This window comes from Drosophila tropicalis, unplaced genomic scaffold, assembly GCF_018151085.1.
Source record: "Drosophila tropicalis isolate 14030-0801.00 unplaced genomic scaffold, ASM1815108v1 contig_61, whole genome shotgun sequence".
NCBI lineage: Eukaryota > Metazoa > Arthropoda > Insecta > Diptera > Drosophilidae > Drosophila > Drosophila tropicalis.
In genome coordinates, this window is record NW_027173089.1 from 82,301 (window position 1) to 108,789 (window position 26,489).

Sequence of the window (26,489 nt, forward strand, 5' to 3'; positions counted from 1 at the left end):
AACAAGTTGAGATGGGAATTAAGAAAAAATTATCATAAAGCAAGAAATATTAGGCAAGTTAAAATCATCTAAAATCTTAAGAAAATCGACTTAAGACGAAAAAAAATAGTTCGTAAAGCATCAGCATGGTGCACGTAGATCATGATATCAGAAGCTGGAGGAATATATGAACAAGAGATATATAGGCTAAAGTTAGAACGTGTAACTTCGACGCAAATAAACTCAACACCTAAGGGGAGATCAATCGGCACCACACTTGAAGACAGATTCGAGTTGACAGCAATGAAGACTCCACCGCCAACACGATCAAGCCTATAAGAAATAAAGTTATTAAAAAGAATTTCATTATCCAAAACAGAGGAGTTAAGCCAAGGCTTCAGGCTTCTAACGGAGCACGACCCAGTTTCGATTTCGGCAGATCGTCCAAATCCCGAATTATCGCCGATTTGTATGTATGTGTGTGTTGGTGTCTGCGTATATACAGGGCAACTAATTGGTCAATTAAACATCAATTGCTTAGACGTTCAAACTGCCAGGAGGACTATATATATATGTATGCATTTTTCTTTAGATATGTGTGTGTTTGTGTTAAATATAATTTAATATAATTAAATAGTTTTATGACTTTGCCTGTGCAACGAATGGCAGCAGCAGCACTCAGACATGGTTTTGAAAGAAGCTTCCTAAGTCACTGCCTGGTAAACACGCGCAGCTTGAAATCTTACCAAGGAAAAAAACAAAATCGACACTCGGAGAGAGTGAGAGAGATACCAAACTTGTTTAATCCCCCCCACTTCCTTCTTGTACCGCTATTGCTTTTTGGGTTCCCTTTCCTTTAGCTATCAAAGTGATTAAGCCATCAAAGTTTACTTTCGACACGCAGCATTAACGCTTCGTCTTTGCTTAGCTTGCCATTGGGACGACAGACTCTTTTAGTGGCAAGGACTAAGTGCCAGGAGAAGCGATCATTTCTTCCTGTCGATAATTACTTGGCCAATGTGAAGTTTGAGCAAACATCAGCAGAAATTGCCCAACGATTTTACCAGATTTTGTCGTAATGTCCCCACCACAAATCTTCTTTTATTTAAGACATAAAACTAACTAATTTATAAATATACAAAGGAAAGATGTATGCTGATTACAGATGTCTACCAAGTTTCATACTAGGAATTGAGTCTTACATAGCTTGTATTCTCAAATGCAAGGAATTTAGATGTAATCAACATGAACATTTCCATAATTTGTGCTCTGTTTATTTTCTGGGTTCGGTTTATCCCCAACCCTTGCTGCCTCATAAAAGAGATCACAGAAACGTTACACAAATCATGCGTAATATAAATTAATAGCCATCAACTGTTAAATTTGGCAACATTTTTAAATCGGACTTGGGTTCTATGTCTCAGTCTCTGTGTTTGTGTGTGTGTTGTTTTTGTGTGAAAACGGTCGAATTGAGGTCTTAGGCCAACAAACCACCCGCCGTTTCATGGCAAATTAGTAACTTGTGGGCATTTTAATTGCAGTCCCTCCATCCATGAATGTGATGCTGCTTGGATCCCATAGCAATGGCTATGGCCCAATTATATGCGTCAAAAAATAAAATGAATTCATTTTTACCCTTCTCAAAAGCTTGTTCTCTCTCCGTATCTCCCTCTCTCCATGTTTCTTTCTATTTAACACAAAAAAAAAAATATTCTAAGACTTGGCACGCGGCTTTTGGTCCCCCCAAATGTAATTGATTTGCCCGACAAGGTATTTATGGCCGTTTGTAAATTAAAAATGCATTTTCCTTGGCCTTGTTCCTTTTGGAAAAAAGGCAAGCGAAAAATGTGGCACACTTTAAAAGGCGGCAAGATTTATTTATGTTTTGTGAACTGTGATCCGCATTGATTAAATATGCAGTGCGACACAACGATGGCGCCTGACAACACTATGTTCCTAACCATGCGCCCACCCCTACCAACAACTCGGCAGGATTCTATTTTTTTTCTTTAGTGGCTCGCTGATTTATTGGTTTAAGCACGGGGCATAGTATTTGTTTAAGAATAAACATCGTGTTCATCTGAAGCGGCTTCACCAAATCAGATGCACTAAAGAAAACATAATACAACTGTACTTTTGTCACAAACAAGTAATCTAGCATATGACTAGAATTACAATCAGCCACACACATTGTAGAAAAACACTTGTAACTCTAAACTAACCCAAAAGATCACAACGGCAGGATGTCAAGTGGCCGAAGCCGTGCCCAAAATAATAATAATTTTCAACCCCAGAAATCTTGGGTTTTGAGTCTCATTAGAATAAGATATTTTAAGAACGATTGTTACCTCCTAGAGCCTAAGATTCCCTATATAAACTCCATACTCTGCTTAATAAAATCAGTTCATATTTTGAATTCAACGAATGAAGATTGGGTTATTTTCCTTCTCTCCGGAATCCCTATTCAGTATTTCCGCCACCCGCATAAACATAGCGTAACAAAACCACAGAGCAGCGGGCTCCCTTTTTTAGAAGGCTGCAAGGAACTGGATGTGAGAATGAAGGTGGCCCTATCACGGCAGAGACAAGCAGCAACCAGCAAACCAACAATGGGCTACCAGGAGAGCGCGAACTTTTGCTGCCCGCAAACATTTCTTAGCTTGGCAGCTAATGTATGTGCGCACGATGCAATAAAGAAAATGCTGGCGAAAGGATATGCCAGGAGGCGCCAAGAGCTAGAGCAGAGTCTACCATTTTCTTATAGTGAGAATAATGTTTGAGACGCCAACGCGGAGGAAATTGACAGCCAGGACGAGGAGGAGGACGACAAGAACGGGAAGCAGAATGGAGATGAAGTTGAAGACGAGGCGCAAATGTCAGAGCGCATAAAAATTCGCATTTTATTATTTGCCAGTACAGCCAGTCTTTATATTCTTTTCCCGTCTCGCGGAGTTTGTTTGCCTGCCATTTTATCTTTGCCAAACAGCTGGCGTTTGTTTGCGGTTCCATCGCTCGTTGCGTGTTGACTTTTGTGTCTGAAGCCACCTTTCAACTGCAACTAATTTATTTTATTTGCCAGCTGGCACCACCACCACCACCATCAAACCAAAACCATTGCCACCACCAACATCTGCAGCGCCCCATTGCATTTGATGTAAAGTGCCTTTACAGTAAGAGCATAGAGTGCGGATTGTGTAGGGACTCGGGACTCGGGTCTCTCGTGGTGTCGGGTTGCCAAGTGCTTCTAGGTGCGATTCTGCATCATCATCATGGACAGGCTGTAAATGAGTTTTGTTATCTGCAAGCGAACAAGCAAACAAATTGCATTAGTCCTACGCTAGCAATACAAGAGATACATTGAGAGAGAGAGAATGACTACTCGCCTGTAGCGCCGTTCTCATTGATAGCGGCATTACGCCAAGCATTCTAATAGTTGGTGGCCGTTGTGCCTCTCGCCGAACCATTCCAAAGTATTTCCGTTGCTTGCTGCTTAGCTCTTGCCAGGAAATGTCGCAAATGCTTGTATTTACAGCTTGTACTTACAGCAAATTCAATTTTGGTGCCAAGAATACAATAGACTACCATGCTATAGGCAGAGACCACAAAATATATGGCCGATGGTAGATAAAAGCTGATCAAGTTAATGCAAAAACTAAGCATCACAGCCATGGCCATAGAGAGAACCTGACTGGGAATTAGATCATGGTACAAATCATTAACATACCGAACTGAACTGCCGCCGTGTACAGACGTGTTTTTTAATGCACTCCGCAAAAATTGAGTGTAAAAAAAAAAGACCGCGTTTGTAAAAATTTGTGTAGGGCTCTCAGTCGCCCCAGAGACGCCTATTTACAGTCATATTGCTATTAGATTGCTCTAATAGCAATAAATACTAAGTTGCAGCAACAAAGTGCGTAATTTTTACAAAAGCCATGTCCACCAATTCGGGCCCAAGCTCTCTCGATCCCCAACAGCAACAGCTACAAGAACTAATTGTACAACAACAACGTGAGCGTCGACTCTCGGTCCAACGCAACAACGCGTACTTTTCGGTGGTGTCGCCGACCCCACTGAATGCTAACGTTTTAATGGAATGCAATAACACCGAAAGTGCCAGCCACTCAGCAATCAAAAGCAACTTACCGTGGAGAGAGCAGTGTGCTTCTCCATCAATAACGATAACTGGGTCACCGATTGCACCGACCAGCACCGTCAGCTCGTTGACAGCAACTACTGCAGCGTCTGCCGAAGTATTGACCTGCCTCAAGCCGTCAACGACAAGTCGCCCTGAGTCAGCCACAATAGTAAACCCAACGACTTCTGTCCAAACTGGAATGGATAGATATATTAAAATAACTAAGCGGAAGCTAAGCCCGCAAAAGAAAAAAAGTGGCAACACGCCGAAAATAACCAAACCAAATGAACGAGTAGCACCCCTTAGCGGGAATCGTTTTAAAATTCTTGCCGATCAGCAAGATGATCAAGCCGGCGCTGTAGATAAAGTTAAATCGGCTAGACCACCCCCTTATACATCCGTGGAGCCAACTGCAGCGCCCTGATTTCGAAGCTAGTAGAAACAGTAGGGGCAAATAACTTTGTTGTAACCCCTCTCAAAAGGGGTAACATTAAAGAAATTAAATGTCAAACCCAAACTGAGGACAATTTCCGCATCATTGAAAAGTACCTCCGTAATGCTAACATCAACTTCTATACCTACCAACTAAAAAGCAGTAAAGGGCTCCAGGTTGTGTTGAAGGGGATTGAGCCATCGGTCCCTACTCAAGAAATAGCAGACGCGTTGGTCGAAAAAGGGTTTGCGTGTCAAATCCGTTGTCAACATCATCAACAGGAACAAAGTCGCACAGCCGCTCTTTAAAATCGAGCTCCAACCAGATGCAAAGCGGTCGAAGCCAAATGAAGTGCACCCAATCTACAACCTACAGCTCCTATTGCACAGAAGAATCACCGTAGAGGAGCCCCATAAGAGACACCAACCACCGCAGTGTAAAAACTGCCAGGAATACAACCACACCTCTAACAACTGCAATCTCAGGTCAGTGTGTGTTGGCTGTGGCGAACATCATAAAGATGGCATTTGCACCAAGGACAGAAACAATGTCGCTTTAAGATTATGCAGTAACTGTGGAGGGAACCACACGGCCAACTACAGAGGATGTCCTGTCTTCAAGGATCTTAAATCTCACCTAAACGGGCGCAAACCCCCAGCTGGACCAAAAATCACCGTCAACGCCTCTAAAACTACACCCGAGGTATTCTTCGCCAAGGCTGTTAGATCATCTAACATGCCTGCTACATACAGTCCTAGTGTATCCTTCGCTAGTGTGCTCCGAACTGGACAGACGGAGCCCGCAAAAGAGACCCCGTCACTTCACCATCTACAGAATCCGCAACCTAGCGCACCAGAGCTTGGCCAGCAAACTCCAAGTGGCTTAGAAGCCCTATTGATCTCACTCAATCAAAACATGACCACTTTTATGACGTTCATGCAAAACTGTATGCAAGAACTGATGCGGAATCAAAACCTGCTTATCCAGAAGCTTATCGAGAATAAATAATGGCTTCCCTACGTCTATGTCTTTGGAATGCTAACGGCATCTCCAAGCACAAAAATGAACTGCAACTATTCCTAGACTCAAGTGAAATCGACGTTTTGCTGATTTCGGAAACACATTTAACATCAAAAAATAATTTTCAAATACCAAAATATACCTTCTATGCAACAAACCATCCAGACGGAAAAGCTCATGGCGGGACTGGTATCCTAATCAAAAACCGTATAAAAACACTCGTTCCTCAACAGATTTGAAACACAGCACCTACAAGCAACTGCTATAACCGTTCAAACCAGCGGCGGCAACACTACATTGGTTGCCCTGTACTGCCCACCACGCTTCTCAATCTCTGAAAAGGAATTTACCGATTTCTTTAACACACTCGGAGATCGCTTCATTGCAGCAGGGGACTATAACGCCAAACATACGCACTGGGGATCTCGCCTGGTAAATCCTAAAGGCAAGCAGTTGTACAACACAATAGTCAACCCTCTCAATAAGATGGATTGCGTCTCACCGGGTAGGCCTACTTATTGGCCCACAGATCCACAGAAAGTGCCTGACTTGATTGATTTCGCAGTAACCAAGAGGATTCCACGTAATCGGATCACTGCGGATACACTGCTAGATTTAAATTCCGATCACTCTCCAGTACTATTCACACTATTAACAAGACCTCAAGTACTTGATCGCCCATATAGGCTTACAAACAACAAAACAAATTGGCTTAAATTTAAAATGTACATGAGTGCCCACATTGACTGTTCGCCGAAACTGGATGCTGCAGAGGACATTGATATGTGCGTCTCTGCACTTGAGTCTATGATGGCAGCTGCAGCAAAAGTATCTACTCCACCTGCCTCTTCTTACACTAAACCTGTTGACAGGCCTACGAACCGGCGGATAGAACAATTAGTAACGGAAAAACGACGTCTAAGAAGAGAATGGCAGATTACTCGCTCACCAGCAGCAAAACTTCGCCTAAGGCATGCTAATCGCAACCTCTCCAAGGCGTTAAGACAAGAGGAAAGCTGGGCTCAAAGAAAATACATAGAAAAGCTCAGCCCAACCAGCACTAAACATCCTCTGTGGAAAGCCCACCCAACTCTAAGCGCTCCTGCAGAGACAATTTCACCGATAAGGAGTCCAACCGGTGGATGGGCCCGCAGTGACGAAGAGAGGGCATCCGTATTTGCCACACATCTTAAAATGGTTTTCCAGCCAAATCCAATATCAAACTCATCTGTACTTCCCCCTTCGAGCACACTAACGGATAGTGAGTACTCGGAACTCCAATCGGACGAGATCACTGCAGTTATTAAAAACCACATAAAGCCAAAAAAAGCCCCTGGCCATGACCTAATCACACCGAAAATGATCCTGGAACTCCCTATCATTGCCATACAATATATCTGCAAACTGTTCAACGCTATAATAAGAATTGGCTACTTCCCAAGAACATGGAAAAGGTCCACTATCATCATGATTCCTAAAGTGGGAAAGGACAAAACCCAGCCATCATCCTATAGGCCAATTAGTTTGCTGCCATGTCTTTCGAAGCTTTTTGAAAAGGTCCTGCAGATCCGACTAAACTCATTTCTGGCATCGGAGAACACAATCCCTTCACACCAGTTCGGCTTCCGCGAAAAACATGGTACAATTGAACAAGTCAATCGCATAACATCCGAAATACGAACAGCATTCGAACTAAAAGAATACTGTGCGGCTGTCTTTCTCGACGTTGCCCAGGCTTTCGATAGAGTTTGGCTGGAGGGTCTGATGTTCAAAATCCGGCAAAAACTGCCACAGTACACCCACAAACTCATGGAATCTTACCTTTACAATAGGCAATTCGCTGTAAGATGTAATGGCTCCGTCTCGGCTGATTTTGAAATCAAAGCTGGTGTACCGCAAGGCAGTGTACTCGGCCCATTACTCTACCTACTGTACACTGCAGACTTACCAACGAGTTTAGGACTTACAACGTCCACTTTTGCCGATGACACGGCAATCCTCAGCAGATCCAAATGCCCAATACAAGCCTCTGCAAAATTAGAGGAACACCTCAAGGTGGTAGAGGAATGGCTAGCAACCTGGCGTATCAACGAGCAGAAATCCAAACATGTTACATTTACGCTTAACAGAAGAAACTGTCCAGCTCTAATGCTAAACAACGTACCAGTTCCTCAAGCCGTGGATGTCACTTACCTTGGCATCCAGACAGAAGACTAACTTGGCGCAAGCACATCGAGGCAAAAAAGTCACAGCTTAAACTGAAAGCAAGTAGCCTACATTGGATCATCAATGCTCGGTCCCCTCTACGTCTGGAATATAAAGTCCTCCTATACAACTCCGTACTGAAACCCATCTGGACTTACGGAGCCGTACTATGGGGGAAGGCAAGTACCAGCAATGTCGATATTATACAAAGAGCGCAGTCGAAAATTTTAAGATCAATCACGGGGGCCCCGTGGTACATACGGAACGACAACATTCAAAATGATTTAAATATACCTAGCGTAAAATCTGAAATAGGTAGTCAACAACTAAAGTATTCTGCGAAACTGGATGCACACCCAAATGTTCTTGCCAATTCCCTTACGCGAACTAATAATAGAACTCGTCTTAAAAGAAATGACAGACCAACCCAATAACAAGTGATTCGGGCCGCCTGCAATATCCCCAGGATTTATATTAAGTACTAGATTAAGAAAAATATCTCAAACTTGTTGTTAGGCTCTAATTTAAGAGTAGATTCAACAAATATATATTAAACGTAAAAAAAAAAAAAAAAAAAAAAAAATTAACATACCGGCAATAGCTGCGGTAATTAAATCGAACTATTAACTTTCAATATGCCAATCATAATGACAATTTTAATAAACTTGTAAACTCCGATTTAACAACTTCCAAGAGTAATACCTGAGTCATTTCTGCTCGCTTTGTTGACTTCAGGTTTAACGATTCGTTCAGTTTGCTAACTTTTAACTGAAAGATATCGGAAAATGTCAGAATTTGCGTCAAGGCAAGCAAAACAAAAAGATCGCCAGCATAGAAACCAAAACCAGCCACAGATATAGTAACTATTATATAGCAAATGGCATAGCAAATATTATTCTCCAACGGCAAACCAAGAATCTGAAATATCAGATATTATGCAATAGCATAATTGTGACGCGAGTTCCATTGTTATATACAATTTTACTTTGGTGCGTCTCATATTGAGGTGACCATATGCAAGAACATTCATAGCTTTACTAACTGTAGCAGAAATATGAGGATTAAAAGTTAATTTATGGTCCATAAGAACACCTAAGTCATTGATAATATCTAACCGCTCTAAGGCAGTGTCGTTAAGATAATAAGTTGCTAATTATGGAGTGCATCTATAAAAAGACATAACTTTACATTTAGAGCCGTTAAGGTTTAATAGGTTTGTTTCACACCAACTCTGAAGATCATTAAGATCCGATTGAAGTAGGCAAAAAGACGATATGTCTTTAAAACTGAGGTAAAGCTTGACATCATCCGCGTACATAAGCACCCGAGAATGTGACACTACCAATGGAAGATCATTTATAAAAAGAGTGAATAGCAATGGACCCAAATGATTACCCTGAGGTACTCCAGAGGTCACTTGGGTGGTCTTAGAAAATGAAGACTTAAAAAGGACCTTTTGTATACGCTTAGAAAGATATTGAAGAATCCAATCTAGCAAGGGGATGCCAAGTGCGTTTAATTTATATAAAAGCAGAGTATGATTAACAGAGTCAAAGGCCTTGCTGAAGTCAGTATAAATGACGTCAGTTTGCACGGCAGTCTTGAACCCTTTGATTGAGTGAGATGTAAATTCTAATAGGTTAGTAGTTGTCGATCTACGTTTTTTAAACCCATGTTGGGATGACGAAATAATTGAGCTACAAAAATGCTGCAATTGAGATGTTATTATTTTCCCAAATGCATTGGGTACGGCAGACAATTTAGAAATACCCCTATAATTGGAGGCTTCGGTATTCTTCCCCTTTTTATGAAGTGGAATAATATATGTTTCCTTCCAGATAGGCGGGAAGGCGGAAGATGTGACGGACAGTGTAAACAACTTAAGTATTGGCTTACATAGGGCCTCCGCGCAAAACCTTAATTCGCAGCCTGGTATTCCATCAGGGCCAGGTGCATATATTGGTTTGACGGAACTGAGCACGCTAAGAACCGAACTTTCATCAAACACAGGGTCTAAAATGCAATTAGACGATTGCAAGTGATGAGGATAAGGAGGATTTGCTTGCTAAATCGAAGAGCAATAAGTTGTTTTGAAAAAATCAGCAAACATGTCGGCAATTGCCTGATCATTGTCAGCTTTATTGTTTTTGAAAGACAAGTAAGACGGGTGCACCGATGTCTTACGTTTAACATTTACAAATTTATAAAATTGCTAAGGTAAAGCAAGAGATAAAGTTAATGTTAAATGACTTGTTAAAGTAAAAATATAAGGGAATAATCCTATAAAATTATTAAATAAAATTAATGAAAATAATGAAATAAAAATAAATGTTGATCCATTATGTCCTGAAGGCCCTAATAATGTTTTAAATTCTTTGTGAAGAGTCAAAAGAATTGAATTTCAAAAAATATTATATCGAGAAGGTATTAATCAGTAAATTGAAGGAATTATTAAAAGTCCTAGAAATGTTCTTAATCAGTTTAATGATAAACCAAAAATTGCCTTCAGCAAGGATCAAATACAGAAAATAAATTTGTTATCATTTTCAATTTATTGAATTTAAATTAATATTTTTTAATTCATTAGTTTAAGGTGATGAAGGTAAATAGGAGTAATAAAAATAAATGTTATAGAAAAAATAGTAAATAAAAATAATCATCTAATAGGGGTTGTTGTTGTACTGGTCATCGGGTTACCAACAACAATGCACTTAATTACAACTGCATTATTATAACGTTACAATTATTGTTATTTTCCACTATTTCAGTTGGTATTTGTTTTGCGTTTTTATACACTTGCAAAAAGGGTATATTAATTTTGGTCAGAATTGTGCAACACATAGAACGAAGCTCTCCGACCATACAAAGTATACATATTCTTGATCAGCACGACGAGAGGAGTTCAACTAGCCATGTCCGTCCGTCCGTCCGTCTGGATCAACGCAAACTCCTCCTAGACCGTAAGAGCTGAAATTTTTGCACGTAGGCTTGTATATACTGCAGGGGTTGTATATCTCGGATTCAGCCGGATCGGACCACTATATCATATAGCTCCCATACCCCAAAGTCACGAACAGTGACTTTTCTCAATAACTTCGTTATTTTCTGTGCTATTATCGTGAAACTTAATACTAGAGAGTTTATTACGCCTGTAAACTACTGTGCCAAATTTGATCATGATCGGATGACTATATCATATTGTAAATAACTTCGTTACTTTTAACGCGATTGCTTTCAAATTCAACATTTGTTAGTTGATAATATATGTTAATGATTGTTCCAAATTTAATAAAGATCGGGTGACTATATCATATAGTTCCCTTAGGAACGATCTGTGGAAAACAGTGACTATGATCAATATCTTCGTTATTTCCTACGATTGTAGGCCATTCTTTCGCAAGCATAAGCCTTTTTAGATAAAACGTTCTTCCACATTGATGGCTAATAGGTAAGGAAAGAGTTACCAAAAAAGTTGCAAGGGTATACAAACTTTGACGCGGTCAAAGTTAGCCCCGGCCCTCTCGTTTTCTTTATTCGTTTTCGTTTTAGCTTCTCTTTCGTTTTTTTTTTATATTCAAGCCTCAATTATAAAATTTTCATTAATTATGGCCTGGTCGGAGCTATTAATGTCGGTCTGGAAACCAAATTTCACCAAAAAGAGATATATGAGAAAAAAAAACGTTTCAAAAATAAATTAAATTTTTATGTCTATTTGCTGTATACCTACAATATTCGATTATATAAGTTAAGCACTTCTATCATAACAAGGAGTCAAGTACTTATACCATAAAACCCAAGTCCGTCAACACATGCCCATTGGCCGATCCTATTTCATCATCACAAGCAATTCCCATTGGTCAACCCCCACCCAGTCGTCACATGCCCATTTGTCGCATGATCGCCTGTCTCAAATAACAGTCCGATAGCTAGGATAAACAACAAGTCACCCCACTCAATCGTCAGATGCCAATTTGTCGCATGATCGCCTATCCCCAGCAACAGTCCGATCGTTAGGATAAACAACAAACCTGATACCCAGAATCACCCCACAAATTTCGGCAATAAACAAAGAATGGTCCTGAACACTTGTGTAAACAAAGAATGGTCCCACGCTCTTAGTGGACTATTGGACTCAGCCAACGCCGCCGCCTGCGACGACGTCAATTATCCAAGCCTTCATCCAACATAATCAAATCATAGAAAATCAGTCTTAAGCCTTAGTCGAAACCATCCGGTAAAACTTCGCTTTAGCTCCGCGGAATTCACTCAGTCAGAATCTTTCAGTTATCATTAAGTTGTAATTGTAAAGTGACTTTAAACAAAAATGATATTTTTTTATACCGTGAGTGAAGGAAGTGTTTAATTGGCGCCCGAGCAGGGACCCTGCTAAATAAAACTTGATCGAGTGTTAGTGAAAGATATCAGTGGTCGTGACCGAGAAAACGCGTTAAATGCCTTAAAGTGTCAACGAAATAAAAACACTATATTGAACTACACAAAGAATCAGACAGGGTCAAATTTATCGCTGCAATTTCCTCCAAGATCCGTTCAGAGGAAAACTGATAACCCAAACGTGTTTGCCCAGGAGCGTTAGTACCTTCAACGTTGGAAAAGCGAGCCCTCCTACAAGCCGATCAGTACAAGCACCGAAGATGTTATTAATAATGTAAGTTAAGAAAAATAATTCTAAGCAAAAGAAAATCAAGAAAGAAAATCAAAACAAGAAAAAAGAATTTGTGTAAACACAGTGAGAAAAAATTTGTGAACCAAAACCAAAAGTTTAAATTTAAAAAAGAAAAAAAGAAAAATATAAGCCAAAATATTTGAAAAATCCTTAATTAAATTTTTTCTCACTCAAGAAAAAAAGAATCAAAAATTGAAAAAGAAACTAGTAATAAGTAATCCCAAAAAAAGGGAAAGAAATAATTCAAAATTTAAAAAAAAAATTTTTGTAAAAAAAAGAGAATAATCATTTAATATTGAAAAATTTGCATAATATCACAAATTAAGATTTAAAAAATAATTTTGAAAAAAAGGAGAATAATCATCTAATATTGAAAAATTTGCATAATACCACAAATGAAGATTTAAAAAATAATTTTGAAAAAAAAGAGAATAATCATCTAATATTGAAAAATTTGCATAATATCACAAACTAAGTATTTAAGTACCAAAAACCATTTCCACCAAGATTAGCGGACATACCGCTATACCTTTGTCAATATAAACTGAAATCCAATTTTCGCGGCATTATATCGTTCGTGACGTCATAATATTCGCGATATCGTAACACTTATTTCCTTGAAAGAAACCTGGTTCGAAATATTTTTTCCAAAATGACTAATGACAACTGGGTTAAAGCAGCAGTCCTCCAGCAGGGTGGTAGTCAGGCAGCAGCTTCCGATGCTCCGACAGCATCCACCTCAGGTGCAGCAGCCGTAAATAGAATAGAGGCACTGTCAATACAAGGATTAGATGTAGCTATCCAAACAATTTTGTCATCTCAGCTACAGGAAATAGTGAAACAATTATATTATTCTCAGCCAGGACACATTCCCTTTGGGGACCAGACAGCTAGCGTCCAGGATAACTGGCATGAACTAGACAAAGTGCCAGATATCGTAAAAAATCTTGACAAATTCTCAGGTAGTCGTGAAGAATTCTCAACATGGTTTGCTTCCGCCACACGTTTAATGGAATTGTACGCCCCCATTCAGGGAACACCTAAATACTTTGCAATTCTGGTAACCATTCGAGGCAAAATCACAGGCCATGCAAATACACTGTTGAAAGTATATCGCACCGCGCTACATTGGGATGCAATCTCTCAGTGTCTGTTATCTGAGTACTCAGACAAACGAGATTTAAGCACTCTAGAATACCAGCTATTCACCATGACCCAGAAAGGCGCATCCAAAATAAATTCCCTCAAACGAAAAACCCTATGTTTTTCAATGCACCACCGAGGCCATTTGCCCCGAAGCCTCAGCCGGCACCAACTCCTATGGATGTCGACGGTTCTATTCTAACAAAAAAAGTTGACTACATGAACAAGCCAAACGCTAATTCACCACAACAATTTGCTCTCAAAAGAGTCAACCAGTCCACCGGAAATTTTCCCAATAAAGTTCAGAGGCAATTCCGGTATGTCAGGTGAACAATATATCACCATACCGCCTCAAGAAGAGCATTACTCCGATATGTCCGATTATCAGTCTGCTTACCAAGGCCAAGAAGACCTTTACGAATTAGTCCCATATTCTGAGGTTCGTGAATATCAACAGCAGGAGGAATATTTTACCTCACAAGGTGACAACTCAGAGTTAGTCCCGCAGAATAAAGAGGAAACCAAATCACAATCACAGGAATCTCAACAGCCACAAATTGAGGACACCGTTAATTTTTTAGGTTAAAGTGTTCCTCTTTGCCGTACTTTTTTGTCCGGGACAAAGACGGAACCGCATACAATTTCTTAATAGATACCGGCTCCAACAAAAATTATGTCCAACCAGAAATAGCCAAAAACGTCAAAACAAATGAACACAAGTTTTACGCGAACACCGTAAGTGGTAGCATTCTAATCACCAGCCATATCCATTTGGGTTTATTTAACGAGCCCAACAAACCTATAACTTTCTTCTTATTACCTAATTTGAATCCGTTCCATGGGATTCTAGGTAATGACACACTAAGAGAATTAAACGCCATTATTGATATAGGGAAAGATCTATTATTTGTCAACAACTCTCACGTTGTTAAAGTAAAGCAGATGCGAGCTCATCAGGTACATACGATCGAATCAGAGGAGCTCACCAATCAGCAGAAACTAGGGTTAAAGGCACTCCAAGAGGAGTACGAATCGCTTTTCGCAGACCCAAATAAGAAGTTGACTTTTGCTACTAATGTCCAAGGAGAAATCCGAACGACAACAGACACTCCAGTCTACACCAAACATTATCCGTACCCAGCTTCTCTCAAAGAAGTAGTAGAAGACCAGCTACAAGAATTACTACGAGATGGTATAATACGACCCTCACGGTCGCCCTATAATTCCCCTGTATGGATAGTCCCTAAAAAGAGCGATAGCCTTGGGAATAAGAAATATAGGATGGTCATTGATTACAGAAAGCTCAATGCAGTTACAGTTTCGGATAAGTATCCTATCCCTGAAATCGGAGAAATGGTTGCGCAGTTGGGCAACAATAAGTATTTCTCTGTTCTTGATCTAAAGAGCGGATTTCATCAGATTTCCCTTAAGGAATCTGATATTGAAAAAACAGCATTTTCTGTAAATGGAGGGAAATACGAGTTTACAAGACTCCCCTTTGGTCTAAAAAATTCCCCATCAATATTCCAAAGAGCTCTCGATGACATCTTGAGAGACCTCATCGGAAAAATTTGCTATGTCTACATTGATGATATAATAATATTCAGTAAATCTGAGGAAGAGCATTTCCGACATCTAGCTCTAGTATTTTCTACCTTGTCCAAAGCAAATATGAAGGTCCAAGTAGATAAATGCAAATTCCTAAGACACAGTGTTGACTTCCTAGGCGTAGTTATCTCAAGGGAAGGAGTTAAAACCAATCCAGAGAAAATTCAAGCCATTAAAAAGTTCCCCATACCAAAGAACCTAAAACAACTAAGGTCCTTCCTGGGATTAGCTAGTTATTACAGAAGATTTATCAAAGATTTTGCTAAGTTAGCTAGACCCTTGACGGCGTTATTGAGAGGAGAACATGGCAGAGCTAAAAAGAATGTCTCAAGCAAGATTGAAATCCGATTCGGTGAAGCCGAACTCGATGCCTTTGAGAAAGTAAAAAATGCATTAGTATCACAAGATGTGATGTTAGCATACCCTGATTTTAAACAAGAGTTCCATCTAACCACTGATGCTTCAAACTTTGCATTAGGAGCTTCTCTAGAACAGAACGGTAGACCCATTACATTCCTTTCCCGTGCGTTATCCAAGGCCGAAGAAAATTATGCTACAAATGAAAGAGAAATGCTAGCAATAGTATGGGCATTGGATAAGTTAAGGATGTATGTATACGGCAAATCCAAAGTGATCATTTACACTGACCACCAGACTCTCACTTATGCTCTCAGCCCGAAAAATAACAACACAAAGCTGAAGAAATGGAAAAGTTACCTGGAGGAATATAACTACGAGTTGAAATATAAGCCGGGTAGCTCAAATGTGGTAGCAGACGCACTCTCTAGAAACCCTACCAGCATAAATGCTAGCAGTACGTCAGCTACAGCCCATAGTGATGAAAGCTCAGGTCATGAACTCATTCCAGCAATGGAAGTTCCCATCAATGTCTTTAAAAACCAATTGTTTATCCTCACTGGTGATAACGAATCCACTACCTTTGAAATACCGTTCCCTACATATCATAGACATACAATAGTGAGAAGCAATTATTCCGAAGAAGATCTTGTAACCATCTTGAAAGAAAAAATGGATCCTAGAATAGTTAATGGTATTTTCACTTCCGAAAGTATCATGGGAAAAATTCAACAAATATTTCCAGAGCATTTTAGGAATTACAAGGCAAGATTCACGCATATTCAAACTATAGATGTCCATGATCAGATTCAACAACAAGATATCATAATAAAAGAACACCTCAGAGCACATAGAAATTCCGTTGAAAATAAAAAACAAATTTTATCTGAACATTTTTTCCCCGGTATGAAGAAAAAGATAGAAGCAATAGTAAACTCTTGCCAAACGTGCAAACTCTCTAAATACCAAAGACACCCTCCGAACCAAGAAATACAACCAACCCCTATTCCGAAATATCCAGGTGAAATTATTCATATAGATTTATATTCCACCCAAAATAAGATTATTTTAACCGCAATAGATAAATTTTCTAAATACGCGCAAGTTAAACTTGTAAACTCAAAAGCAGCAGAACATCTTAAAGTACCCTTACGTGAGTTGTTAATAGCCTTCGGTATGACAAAAACCGTGGTGATGGATAACGAAAAGGCTTTAAATTCTGCATCAATAAAATTTCTTTTGAATAATCAGTTAGGTATACAAGTCCACACTACTCCACCATATACTTCGTCTAGCAACGGCCAAGTAGAAAGATTTCATTCAACATATACAGAAATAATGAGATGCTTAAAGCTAGAGCACCCCGAAATGGAATTCGAGGATTTAATATTCAAAGCCGTTGACGAATACAATAAAACCATCCATAGTACCACCAACAAAAAGCCAATAGAAGCATTTTTTGTAACAAATTTGATCCATAATCCAGAAAAATTAGCACTTGAAAGGGAAAAGATTGCAGAAACCATTTTAAAGAAGCAAAATAAGGATCTAGAGTACCATAATAAAACAAAAAAACCCGTCAAAATTTACGATCCAGGTGAAATCATCTACGTTAGGATTAATAAACGGCTAGGCTCGAAACTAACGTCTAGATATAAAAAAGAAATAGTAGCCGAAGATCTTAATACCAAAATTAAAACCAGGTCAGGAAGGATAGTTCATAAAAACCACTTGAAGTATTGATAAACATCCTCTTCCGACAGATTGCTCATGTTACCACTTTGCTGGGGTCACACAACCATACTAGACTATAGTAAGTCAAGAGTGGTCATGTTGGAAACCGGGTTAGCCGCGCGCCAGAACGGAACGTTTAAAATCATTCACGTCATCGAATTAGAAAAATATCAAATGGCCATATCCGTTCTAAAAGAAGTCGTTAAGAATTCATCAAACCTTAGTCCGTATCAACCTTTTTTGGCCTATGAGATAACTCGGATACAGAACGAATTAAGGAGGCTTCAGCCGATGAAATTCAGAAACAAAAGATCGCTTGATATACTTGGCACGGCTTGGAAATGGTTAGCGGGCACACCTGATCACGAGGATCATAAGATTGTGGTAGATAAGATCAATGAACAATTGGAAAACAATAATCGGCAGGTCATTATTAATAATCTAATAGAAAATAAGATAAACGATTTAATTAAGATAACTAATACCATATTAATTAGAGGTAAACCCGAATACAATAATAAGTCAGAAGAAATTGAAATAACCAAATTTAAATTGAGTCTTTTAAGAGAAGAAATAACAAATATTATTTACGCAATTGATTGGGCTAAGGCCAATACCGTAAACTCATTAATACTATCCTCTGCTGAAATAGATTTTATTGAAACAATTAAAGAAGAGAGTCTAACATTTGTAAACATTGAAGAACTAATAGAGTTTGCCGAGGTCAGCATAGCCTCAGACGGTAAATCACTCCTTTATATTGTTAGCCTACCCAGAGTAATTAATGAAATTTGTAAACAAATCCTTGCAATACCAATTAAATATCAAAAATTTATAGAAGAAATAGACTATGAGAATATCATGAAATGTAACAAGAAATACTTCGGGTTAATCAATAAGAGTAAATGTAATATTCATAATGGTAAGACAATCTGTAAACTGGAAGATCTGACTAATTTAGAAAACAGTAAATGTGTAGGAGCCTACTTGCAAAGAAGAAATCCACAATGTAAGGTCATCAACAACCAGCACGTAAAATCCCATTCGGAAATAATGCCCGGTACCTTGCTGCTAAACCAATTTCAAGGAGACATCAACATCAATGGAGAAAATATTACCCTAGAAGGCACCTTCATAATTCAAGCGGAAAACGCGACAGTCGTCATAGAAGACTCCTGGTATATTGTGAAGACACGCTTTGAAGTCGAGGTTCAACCGCCGCTGTTGCAATTACTATCAGATAAGCAGCAAAGAGGTGAAAGGTTATCTCTGGAAATGATCAAGGAACTACACATCAATAATACTAATAATCTGGAGAGAATCCAAAGAAACAACTTGATTATGTCTTCGTCAAGCTGGATTATTCTAACCCTTCTGGCAGCCGCAGTGATAACATATTACATCATCAAAAAATTCTGCAGCCACGAAACAGGCAACCATGGTCCACCAATGGAAGTCTCAATCGCACCAGTTCAATATGTTGTTGCGACCGAGGACGTCCGCACTTAAAGGGGGAGGAGTTAAGCACTTCTATCATAACAAGGAGTCAAGTACTTATACCATAAAACCCAAGTCCGTCAACACATGCCCATTGGCCGATCCTATTTCATCATCACAAGCAATTCCCATTGGTCAACCCCACCCAGTCGTCACATGCCCATTTGTCGCATGATCGCCTGTCTCAAATAACAGTCCGATAGCTAGGATAAACAACAAGTCACCCCACTCAATCGTCAGATGCCAATTTGTCGCATGATCGCCTATCCCCAGCAACAGTCCGATCGTTAGGATAAACAACAAACCTGATACCCAGAATCACCCCACAAATTTCGGCAATAAACAAAGAATGGTCCTGAACACTTGTGTAAACAAAGAATGGTCCCACGCTCTTAGTGGACTATTGGACTCAGCCAACGCCGCCGCCTGCGACGACGTCAATTATCCAAGCCTTCATCCAACATAATCAAATCATAGAAAATCAGTCTTAAGCCTTAGTCGAAACCATCCGGTAAAACTTCGCTTTAGCTCCGCGGAATTCACTCAGTCAGAATCTTTCAGTTATCATTAAGTTGTAATTGTAAAGTGACTTTAAATAAAAATTATATTTTTTTATACCGTGAGTGAAGGAAGTGTTTAATTTATATTACTCATGCATAAAAAGCTCCTTTTAATGAGACGCAAAATTATTGCATTAATGCAGTTTGGTCCTTTCCCAATGAGCTCTATAAAACTTAAGCCATAAATTCTCACTGCGGTAATTAGTGGCCAAGGGTAATGTGCAGACAAAAATTCAAATAGTTTATCATAAAAACAACAACAAAATATGATTGCTACTTTAAACATACGAATAGGTTTTCAAGGATGCGTTAGGACTTTGTCCAAATATTCTATATTGAGTCGTTTTAAGGGGTAATCATGTTCAATATGAACATTACATTGATAGAACATACGAACATACGGTTAAATATACATATGTAATTTTAGATAAACAAACCCCATATAGTCAATATTAAACAGTTCTCCTTGCAAAAAATGTTCAAGTCTGACTCTTTTTCTGAGCTTGAAGCGCTTTAATAAGAATGGTGAATTAAATCTGACAATGAGAGCAAAATGATGTATTATTAGGCTTACAGAGTGTAGGATATTCGTGATTTCCCTTTTCTTTTTTGAAATATTTATACATATAAAGATCTTTGAATTGGTTTAATACTTAACTTAAGAGGTTTTCTCCATCAAGCGAAGGACACACATCACTTTATTTAACTGCTTGAAATTCATTGTGTGAGCTCTCGTCATTATTAATTTCCGAGCTATAAATTTCACTTTGCCACATTCCTAAAGGCCAATTCCTAACACTACTCAATTTTATATACATAGAGCTCGCTTCGAACCTACTGGGTGTGTGTGTGTGTGGTTGTAGGTCCACACCTTTAGCAAAGTCCTTTCAGTTGAGTTGTTTTGTATGACAATTTGGCTACGCCTGCCATCTGCTGCATCTCTTTTGTTTATGCCACACAATGGCCTGTTGCCACAGGTTTTTAGTGCTTGCCATTGTGTTCTCTTGCTTTTGCTTAATTTCTGCTGTGCTGATTTTTCATGGCTCTTCCCGGCCCCCAGCCTATAAAATGAATAGAATTTCATGTTGTGTGTGTGTGTATCGGCATCATTGTGATGCCTTCTTTTAATATGCTTAAATATTTTTGAGCTGCGGCATGGGAAAAATGCAAGCGCCATACTCATACACTCACACACACACACGCAGACGTACCTATGTACATATTTTGTTGTATTTCTGTGATGTTTAATCAATTGAAAATGCAAGAGTGTGTACCATTAATAATGGTTTAAAGCCAGCAAAAATATGGTGTATATCGAGTCAATTGTTTGGGCCTCCTACGTAACATTGACATGACTCCGTGCTAGTGGCACGACCTGAATCACAGTGCAATATCTGGGTAATCCCACAGCCTTCATTTGGCTAACTTCCGCATAGACCCGATGGCTGTTTGCCCAAGACAAACTGCACAAGACTGCAGCTGCAACGTATACAAAAACATTAGCAAGATTGCAATGTGCGTGTGTTGGTTTCCTTTCTTTTGCCTTGCTGGCAACGCCCCATGCTTCCTTATTGAAAGGGAATCGAACGCTGGAACACTGGAATTTTCTTTGCTGTTGGCTGTACCTTTACCATACGGTTAAGCTTTGCCGGTTTCCAAGTTGCCGCAAAGAGAAATAAAAATTACAATATTGCCGCCAACGTTGCTCCTCCTGCAGTGGGAAATGGAAGGCAAACAACAACAATCCATACACACCTACACTTGACTCACACAAAAAGAAAACGACTCTAGGTGCTTGCATGTGTGAGTTTTTTTTTTTTTTTATACTCATTTATTTATTTTTAAGCAACAAAATAGAACAGAGATGAAAGACGTTATAGGGCTAACAACAAAAGATAGGGTAAAGAAATAAATACATATGAGGAAGAAAATGGGGAGACACTGCTTTGGCAACTTGGGCCGGGATCCTGCGGTAGTTCCTCGAGAGAATTGCTTCGCAGGATAGCTGCTACCTCCTATGCCACTCCAGGTCCAGCCCTGCCACGCTTGGCTAAGCGCAGCTCTCGGATTGTTGACGCGGCGAAACTGTTCACCGCCTCCCACATGCTTTTTCTCGCCATCATCAAATCCACAAGGTTTTCGGCGCATATTTCCACGTTTGCCTCCAGTTCAAGCGCCCTCCTGCCGTCGTCAAAGCGTCTGCACACGAACAGGATGTGTTGCGCGTCTTCCACTATTTCGCCGGGGCAGACCGGACAGCATTGAGAGCTATCGTGCCCAAAACGATGAAGGTACTTTCGGAAGCATCCATGGCCGCTAAGGAACTGGGTAGAAATTTACCGTACCATGTGTCCTCTCTGTCCACTTCTTTATGTTCGGGATTAATCTGTGGGTCCATCTGCCTTTATCCGACGCATCCCATCTAGCCTGCCACAGGTCGATGATTGCGTCTCTAGCGTCCGATCGCGCGCGGCACCTGGCCAGAGATCCACGCTCTGTAGCTGATATAATTTCCGCCTCCTTTGCCTGTAGGTCGGTAGGCACCCCTCCGGCGATCACAAGTGCCGCTTCGTCTTATACCGTGCGAAACCCCGAGCAGATTCGCAGCGCGCTTAGCCTGTGCGACGATCTGATCCCTATGCTATAGCTATCTACGCTCATGGCGCGTGCCCAGATTGGGGCCGCGTATAAAATGATCGACCTGCAGACTGTCATTAGCAGCTTTCTGGGTCGGCATGATCCTTGAGAGAGCACGGACGCTCGCGGCTGCCTTTTCGTTTACATACGCCAAGTGCTCCCTAAAGCAGAGGCGGGTGTCGAACCATACTCCGAGGTAGCGAATCGCACGCTTTGATTGCACCGTGTTTCCGTCGATTAGGATTGTGGCTGTCTCTACAATCTTTCGGCTACTAATCAGCACCGCTTCGGTTTTTTTGGGCAGCCAGGCTCAGGGCCACGGAGCTCATCCAACGCATGATGGTCGCTATGGCGGAGTTCGCCCCATCTTCGTCCTGTCTGATGGTCTTACTCAGCACTATAAGGGCCACGTCGTCTGCGTATCCTATTAGTTGGCAACCTGCAGGCACAGCCAGCCTCAAGACGCCGTCGTACATTACATTCCATAATGTTGGGCCTAGGACTGAGCCTTGTGGTACGTGGCCGAAACATTGTACGATTCGCAGCCCACGTCTGACCTATACACAAGTCGCCTGCCGTGGAAGTAGCTCCACAAGATGGCGCGCAGGTAGGCAGGAACGCTGAGCGACTGAAGAGCATCCAGAATACGCCCCCAGTCCGCCGTATTGAAAGCATTTTTTACGTCTAGCGTGACGACGAGGCAGTATTTCTTCGAGCCGCCTTTCCACCTCGAGCCCTTGATTGCCTGCGAGGCCGTGTCTACAACCCTGGCTATTGCGTCTGTGGTGGACAGGGTCTTCCGGAAACCGAATTGGTTCGTAGAGTCCGCCACCATCCTAAATCGCCTGCTGCAGCCTTAAGCATACGATTGACTTTAACACCTTGCCGATAAGGCATATCGACCTGTAGGCAGACACGTCGCTTGGAGGCTTGCCAGGCTTCGGGAGAAGCACCAGTTTTTGGAGCTTCCACCTTGCAGGGAAAGAGCCCTCTCGCAGGCACTGGGTGTAGACTTCAGTAAATTCTGGATTCCGTCTGGGCCGGGTGCTTTGCCATTTTTCAGCCTCTTTGCTGCCGCACGCATCTCCTCCAGCTCAATAGGCTCTACTGCGAAGGGGAGATTGCTGCTGATCCGTGGACTCACTATTTCTCCTCCAGTATGCGGGAACAGTCCTGCAACGATGCCTTTAAGCATTTCTGGATCCGTTGGTGGTCGCTGCTTCGAGGCATAAATGCGCTTGACCACGATTTTGTATGCCCTGCCCAATGGGTAATTTTCCGCCGAGTCGCATAGGTCAAGGAAACAGCTCCGCTTGCTCGAGTGGATTGCCTTCTTGAGTGCTTTATTAGCCGCGCAGAAAGTTTCCCCCAGGATGGGCCAAGACGGGTCGCCGCTCTTTCTGGCACGCTGATATCGCCGCCTTGCAGCGAAGCAGGATTGCCGCTCGGAGATCGTCTCATTCCACCAGAAGACCGGGCGGTGGGGGCCTGCGTAGGTCCTTCTTATGTTCATACTAGAGTCGCATGCCGAGAGGACTGAGCTAGCCAAGCAATTTTCCATATTTTCAGCGCTGTCCACCTGAAGTGTTACCTCGTTTAGAGAGCTTTTGAAAAGGCTCCCTCTTAAGCTGCTGGCTCTGTACGCTTTCTCTTGCGGGATTGGCACTTGCAAGATTTCTCTGGAGCCGAGAACGGTCAATATGGCCTCGTGATCACTGGCGGTGTAGAAATTGCCGACTTGCCAGGTTGCCTTTCGGCACAGAGAGCTACTGACGAACGTCAGGTCTATCACCGAGAAATAGCCCGCGCGGTTGAAGGTATTTCTACTGTTCAGCAGGGTTATGTCCAGTTGCGCGAACGCTTCCAGAACCGCTCTTGAGTTGGTGTAAGTGCTGCCCCAATCCACTGCCCAGGCGTTGAAATCACCGGCGATAAGGCAGGGTGTGTACAAACGGGCGTCAGCTGCCAGCTCGTCGACGGTCCCGCAGAGTTCATCAAAAGAAAGACTCGGGGAAAAGTAGCAACTGTATACAAATATCTTACCTATGCAGCCACGAATGTAATGCCTCGCAGCTTTCACTTTCGTCAGGGGGGGGATGTGAGTGCTGCAAACGATGATGGCGGCCTTGCTTGATCCGCTGCACACGCTGTTCCCACTGGGTCTTATCCTATATGGTGCGCTAACAACGGCCACATCGCTCTTCTGTTCCACTAGAGTCTGCAGCAGAAGGTCCTGGGCTGCCTCGCAGTGGTTTAGATTTAGCTGCAGAAATCTAATCATGCTGATACAAGCGCTATATTGACTATGCGTTGGGCCTCGCATAGGCAGCAATTATACCCATTTCTGCAATCCTTCGCTTTATGGTCCTTGCCTCCACACCTTAAGCACCAATTTGTCCTGTCCACCGGGTCCGAGCAGCGAGCTGCTACATGCCCGAACGTCAGACAGCTATAACATCTGACCGCCGATGTGTTTTTGCGGATTTTTTTTGACCTGCCCGGCTAGGGCCACTCCTATGTCCTGTCTCAGCTGATCGACTGTTTCGGCGACAGATGGATTTAGTTCCAGCAGCAGGTCTCCCTTCGCAGTCCGTCTTACCGTGCGAACGCGGTCGCCCACAGCAATGAGCTTCTTGTCGTGGCTCTTAGTAACCAGCTTCACTATATCGCTGTATGAGATGTTACCCTTTCCCTGGACCAAAATAGCAGGTGGACGCTTCTTGGGTATCGCCTTTTTCGCTGGTCGCGTAGTCCTGCAGCAAAAGAGGTTTCCGAAGTGTTGGCGACTGTGGTAGCGAAGGACTTCGGTGGCGCTATGGTGCATTTGGGGCATGCCTCTTCTGGATCAGAGTCGCAATTGTTGCACAGAATGTTGCTAATTGCCCGCTGCAATTCTCTCAGTCTGTCGCCTGCCTCCCTCCTTTTCGGCTTGATACGTTCGGCAATTTCCTTGGAAATTTCGGTCTGTGACGGACGAAAGTGCCAACGACTGGTTCCAAATTAATTGTTAGAAATTTTCGGACAATTAATTACTGTGAAAAAATGCAATTGAAAATTGTTCCACAGTGCGGATTTGAACCTGGTACTTTCGCCTCAGACCGAGTTGGCGGCTGGAATCCCCAAAAGTATTCCGCACTTTGCGTGATCGAATTTCAAGCTTTGAAACTTAGCTTAAAAGCTTTCGACGCACTCCGCGGGGTTGGCAGGTGCCAAAATTGGGGCTTTTAGGCCCGGGTTGGCCTGACCAGTGCACAGCTGATGTCCGCACCACGAGTCAGATTATCCAGCTGTATACAAAGTGGGAGACAAAAAAGCAACAAAAAAGCAAAATACAAAAAAGGAGAGATGACTCAAACCAGGATAATAATTTTCCTTCAGTTATGTTGGTGTTGGTGGGTGTGCGACCCCACTACCACACACGCGTGCGCGAGAGAGGCGGGAAGAGCAACTGGCGCCCCTCACCCCCCTGATCGGACGACCGCAACCGGCCCTATCAAACCTTAAGCGGAATCACGACCGTATGGCAGGCGATTTGAGAAAACCGTGAGTAAGCAGAGCGTACGCGTCCCGCAAACGTGTTAAAAAACCGGATTTTTGATGGAGCGACGAACCAGCGTCGTTCCTCTGTGGTGTGTATTGCATGTGTGAGTGTGTAACTCATGTATTGAAACTTCCTTTAATGGCTTCCGGTGATCATTATTGGCGCAACGCATTGTCCGCCTCAATTTGTGCTCTCAACTCGCACATTCTCTTATAGTTTCTCCTGCTTGTCTGTAAAGATTAAGCGCATTGTTCTCACCTGTCGGTTAGGGGTGGTGCTACGTACCCAAACACCTGCGGGCTCAATCGGGAGCCACTGCTCTACCTGGTTTACCTTCACTGCCGGTGCCCTACACTGCACAGGGGCGGCCAGACAGGGGGGGTTGAGCTCCATTTCCCGCCTTTCACTTGCGTCCTGTGTGGGTGAATTTCTTTCGCTCCTTCGATCGATAGCATCAGCTTTTCAGCAGTGTTGGTCAACGCATTCGGACACAGCTGATATGGGTAGCAGACACTGTAAGCTTACAGCCCGTAACAGCGTACATAAGCGGTGCATACTTTTAGGCTGCACCACTTGCCGATCGTTGGAATTTTCAAAATTTCAAAAGCTTCAGCTCCCCAAGTTCACCCTGAATGGAAAACTATGGAGTATAAGCAAAAAGAAGGGCTCAGTCAAAGCATAGACCCGATGCTATAATTCTGCATAGCGTTCTCATAGAGCGATATGTTCAAAATGTTAACCAGAAGCCAAGATGAAAAAATGAAAGCCGATGGAGGTAATGTTACCAAGGTGAGGCGCACAGGGAAGAGCAGATAACCTTCATAAGCTTAAAGATATTGGCAATGTGCTAGGCGCCAAGTTCGAAACTCGCGCTCTCACAGATAATATAAGGCTGGAAATACTAGACTTAGACAACGAGACAACCGTAGAAGAGATAGTAGCAGCCTATTGTACCA

General features: G+C 41.8%; 1 protein-coding gene and 1 pseudogene across 1 annotated transcript; both read right to left on the bottom strand.

Annotated features, from left to right (window-relative positions):
- Nucleotides 1-3,223: 3,223 nt before the first annotated feature.
- On the bottom strand, nt 3,224-8,772 carry LOC137578609 (putative odorant receptor 83c; annotated as a pseudogene).
- A 14,094-nt stretch (nt 8,773-22,866) lies between these two features.
- On the bottom strand, nt 22,867-24,273 carry LOC137578610 (uncharacterized). Its single transcript, XM_068292190.1, has one exon. The coding sequence runs from the start codon at nt 24,271-24,273 to the stop codon at nt 22,867-22,869; it is 1,407 nt and encodes a 468-aa protein (XP_068148291.1).
- Nucleotides 24,274-26,489: the final 2,216 nt, after the last annotated feature.

Coding starts and splice junctions, on each gene's coding strand:
- LOC137578610 (XM_068292190.1), bottom strand. CDS start 24,273: ATGATTAGATTTCTGCAGCTAAATCTAAACCACTGCGAGGCAGCCCAG.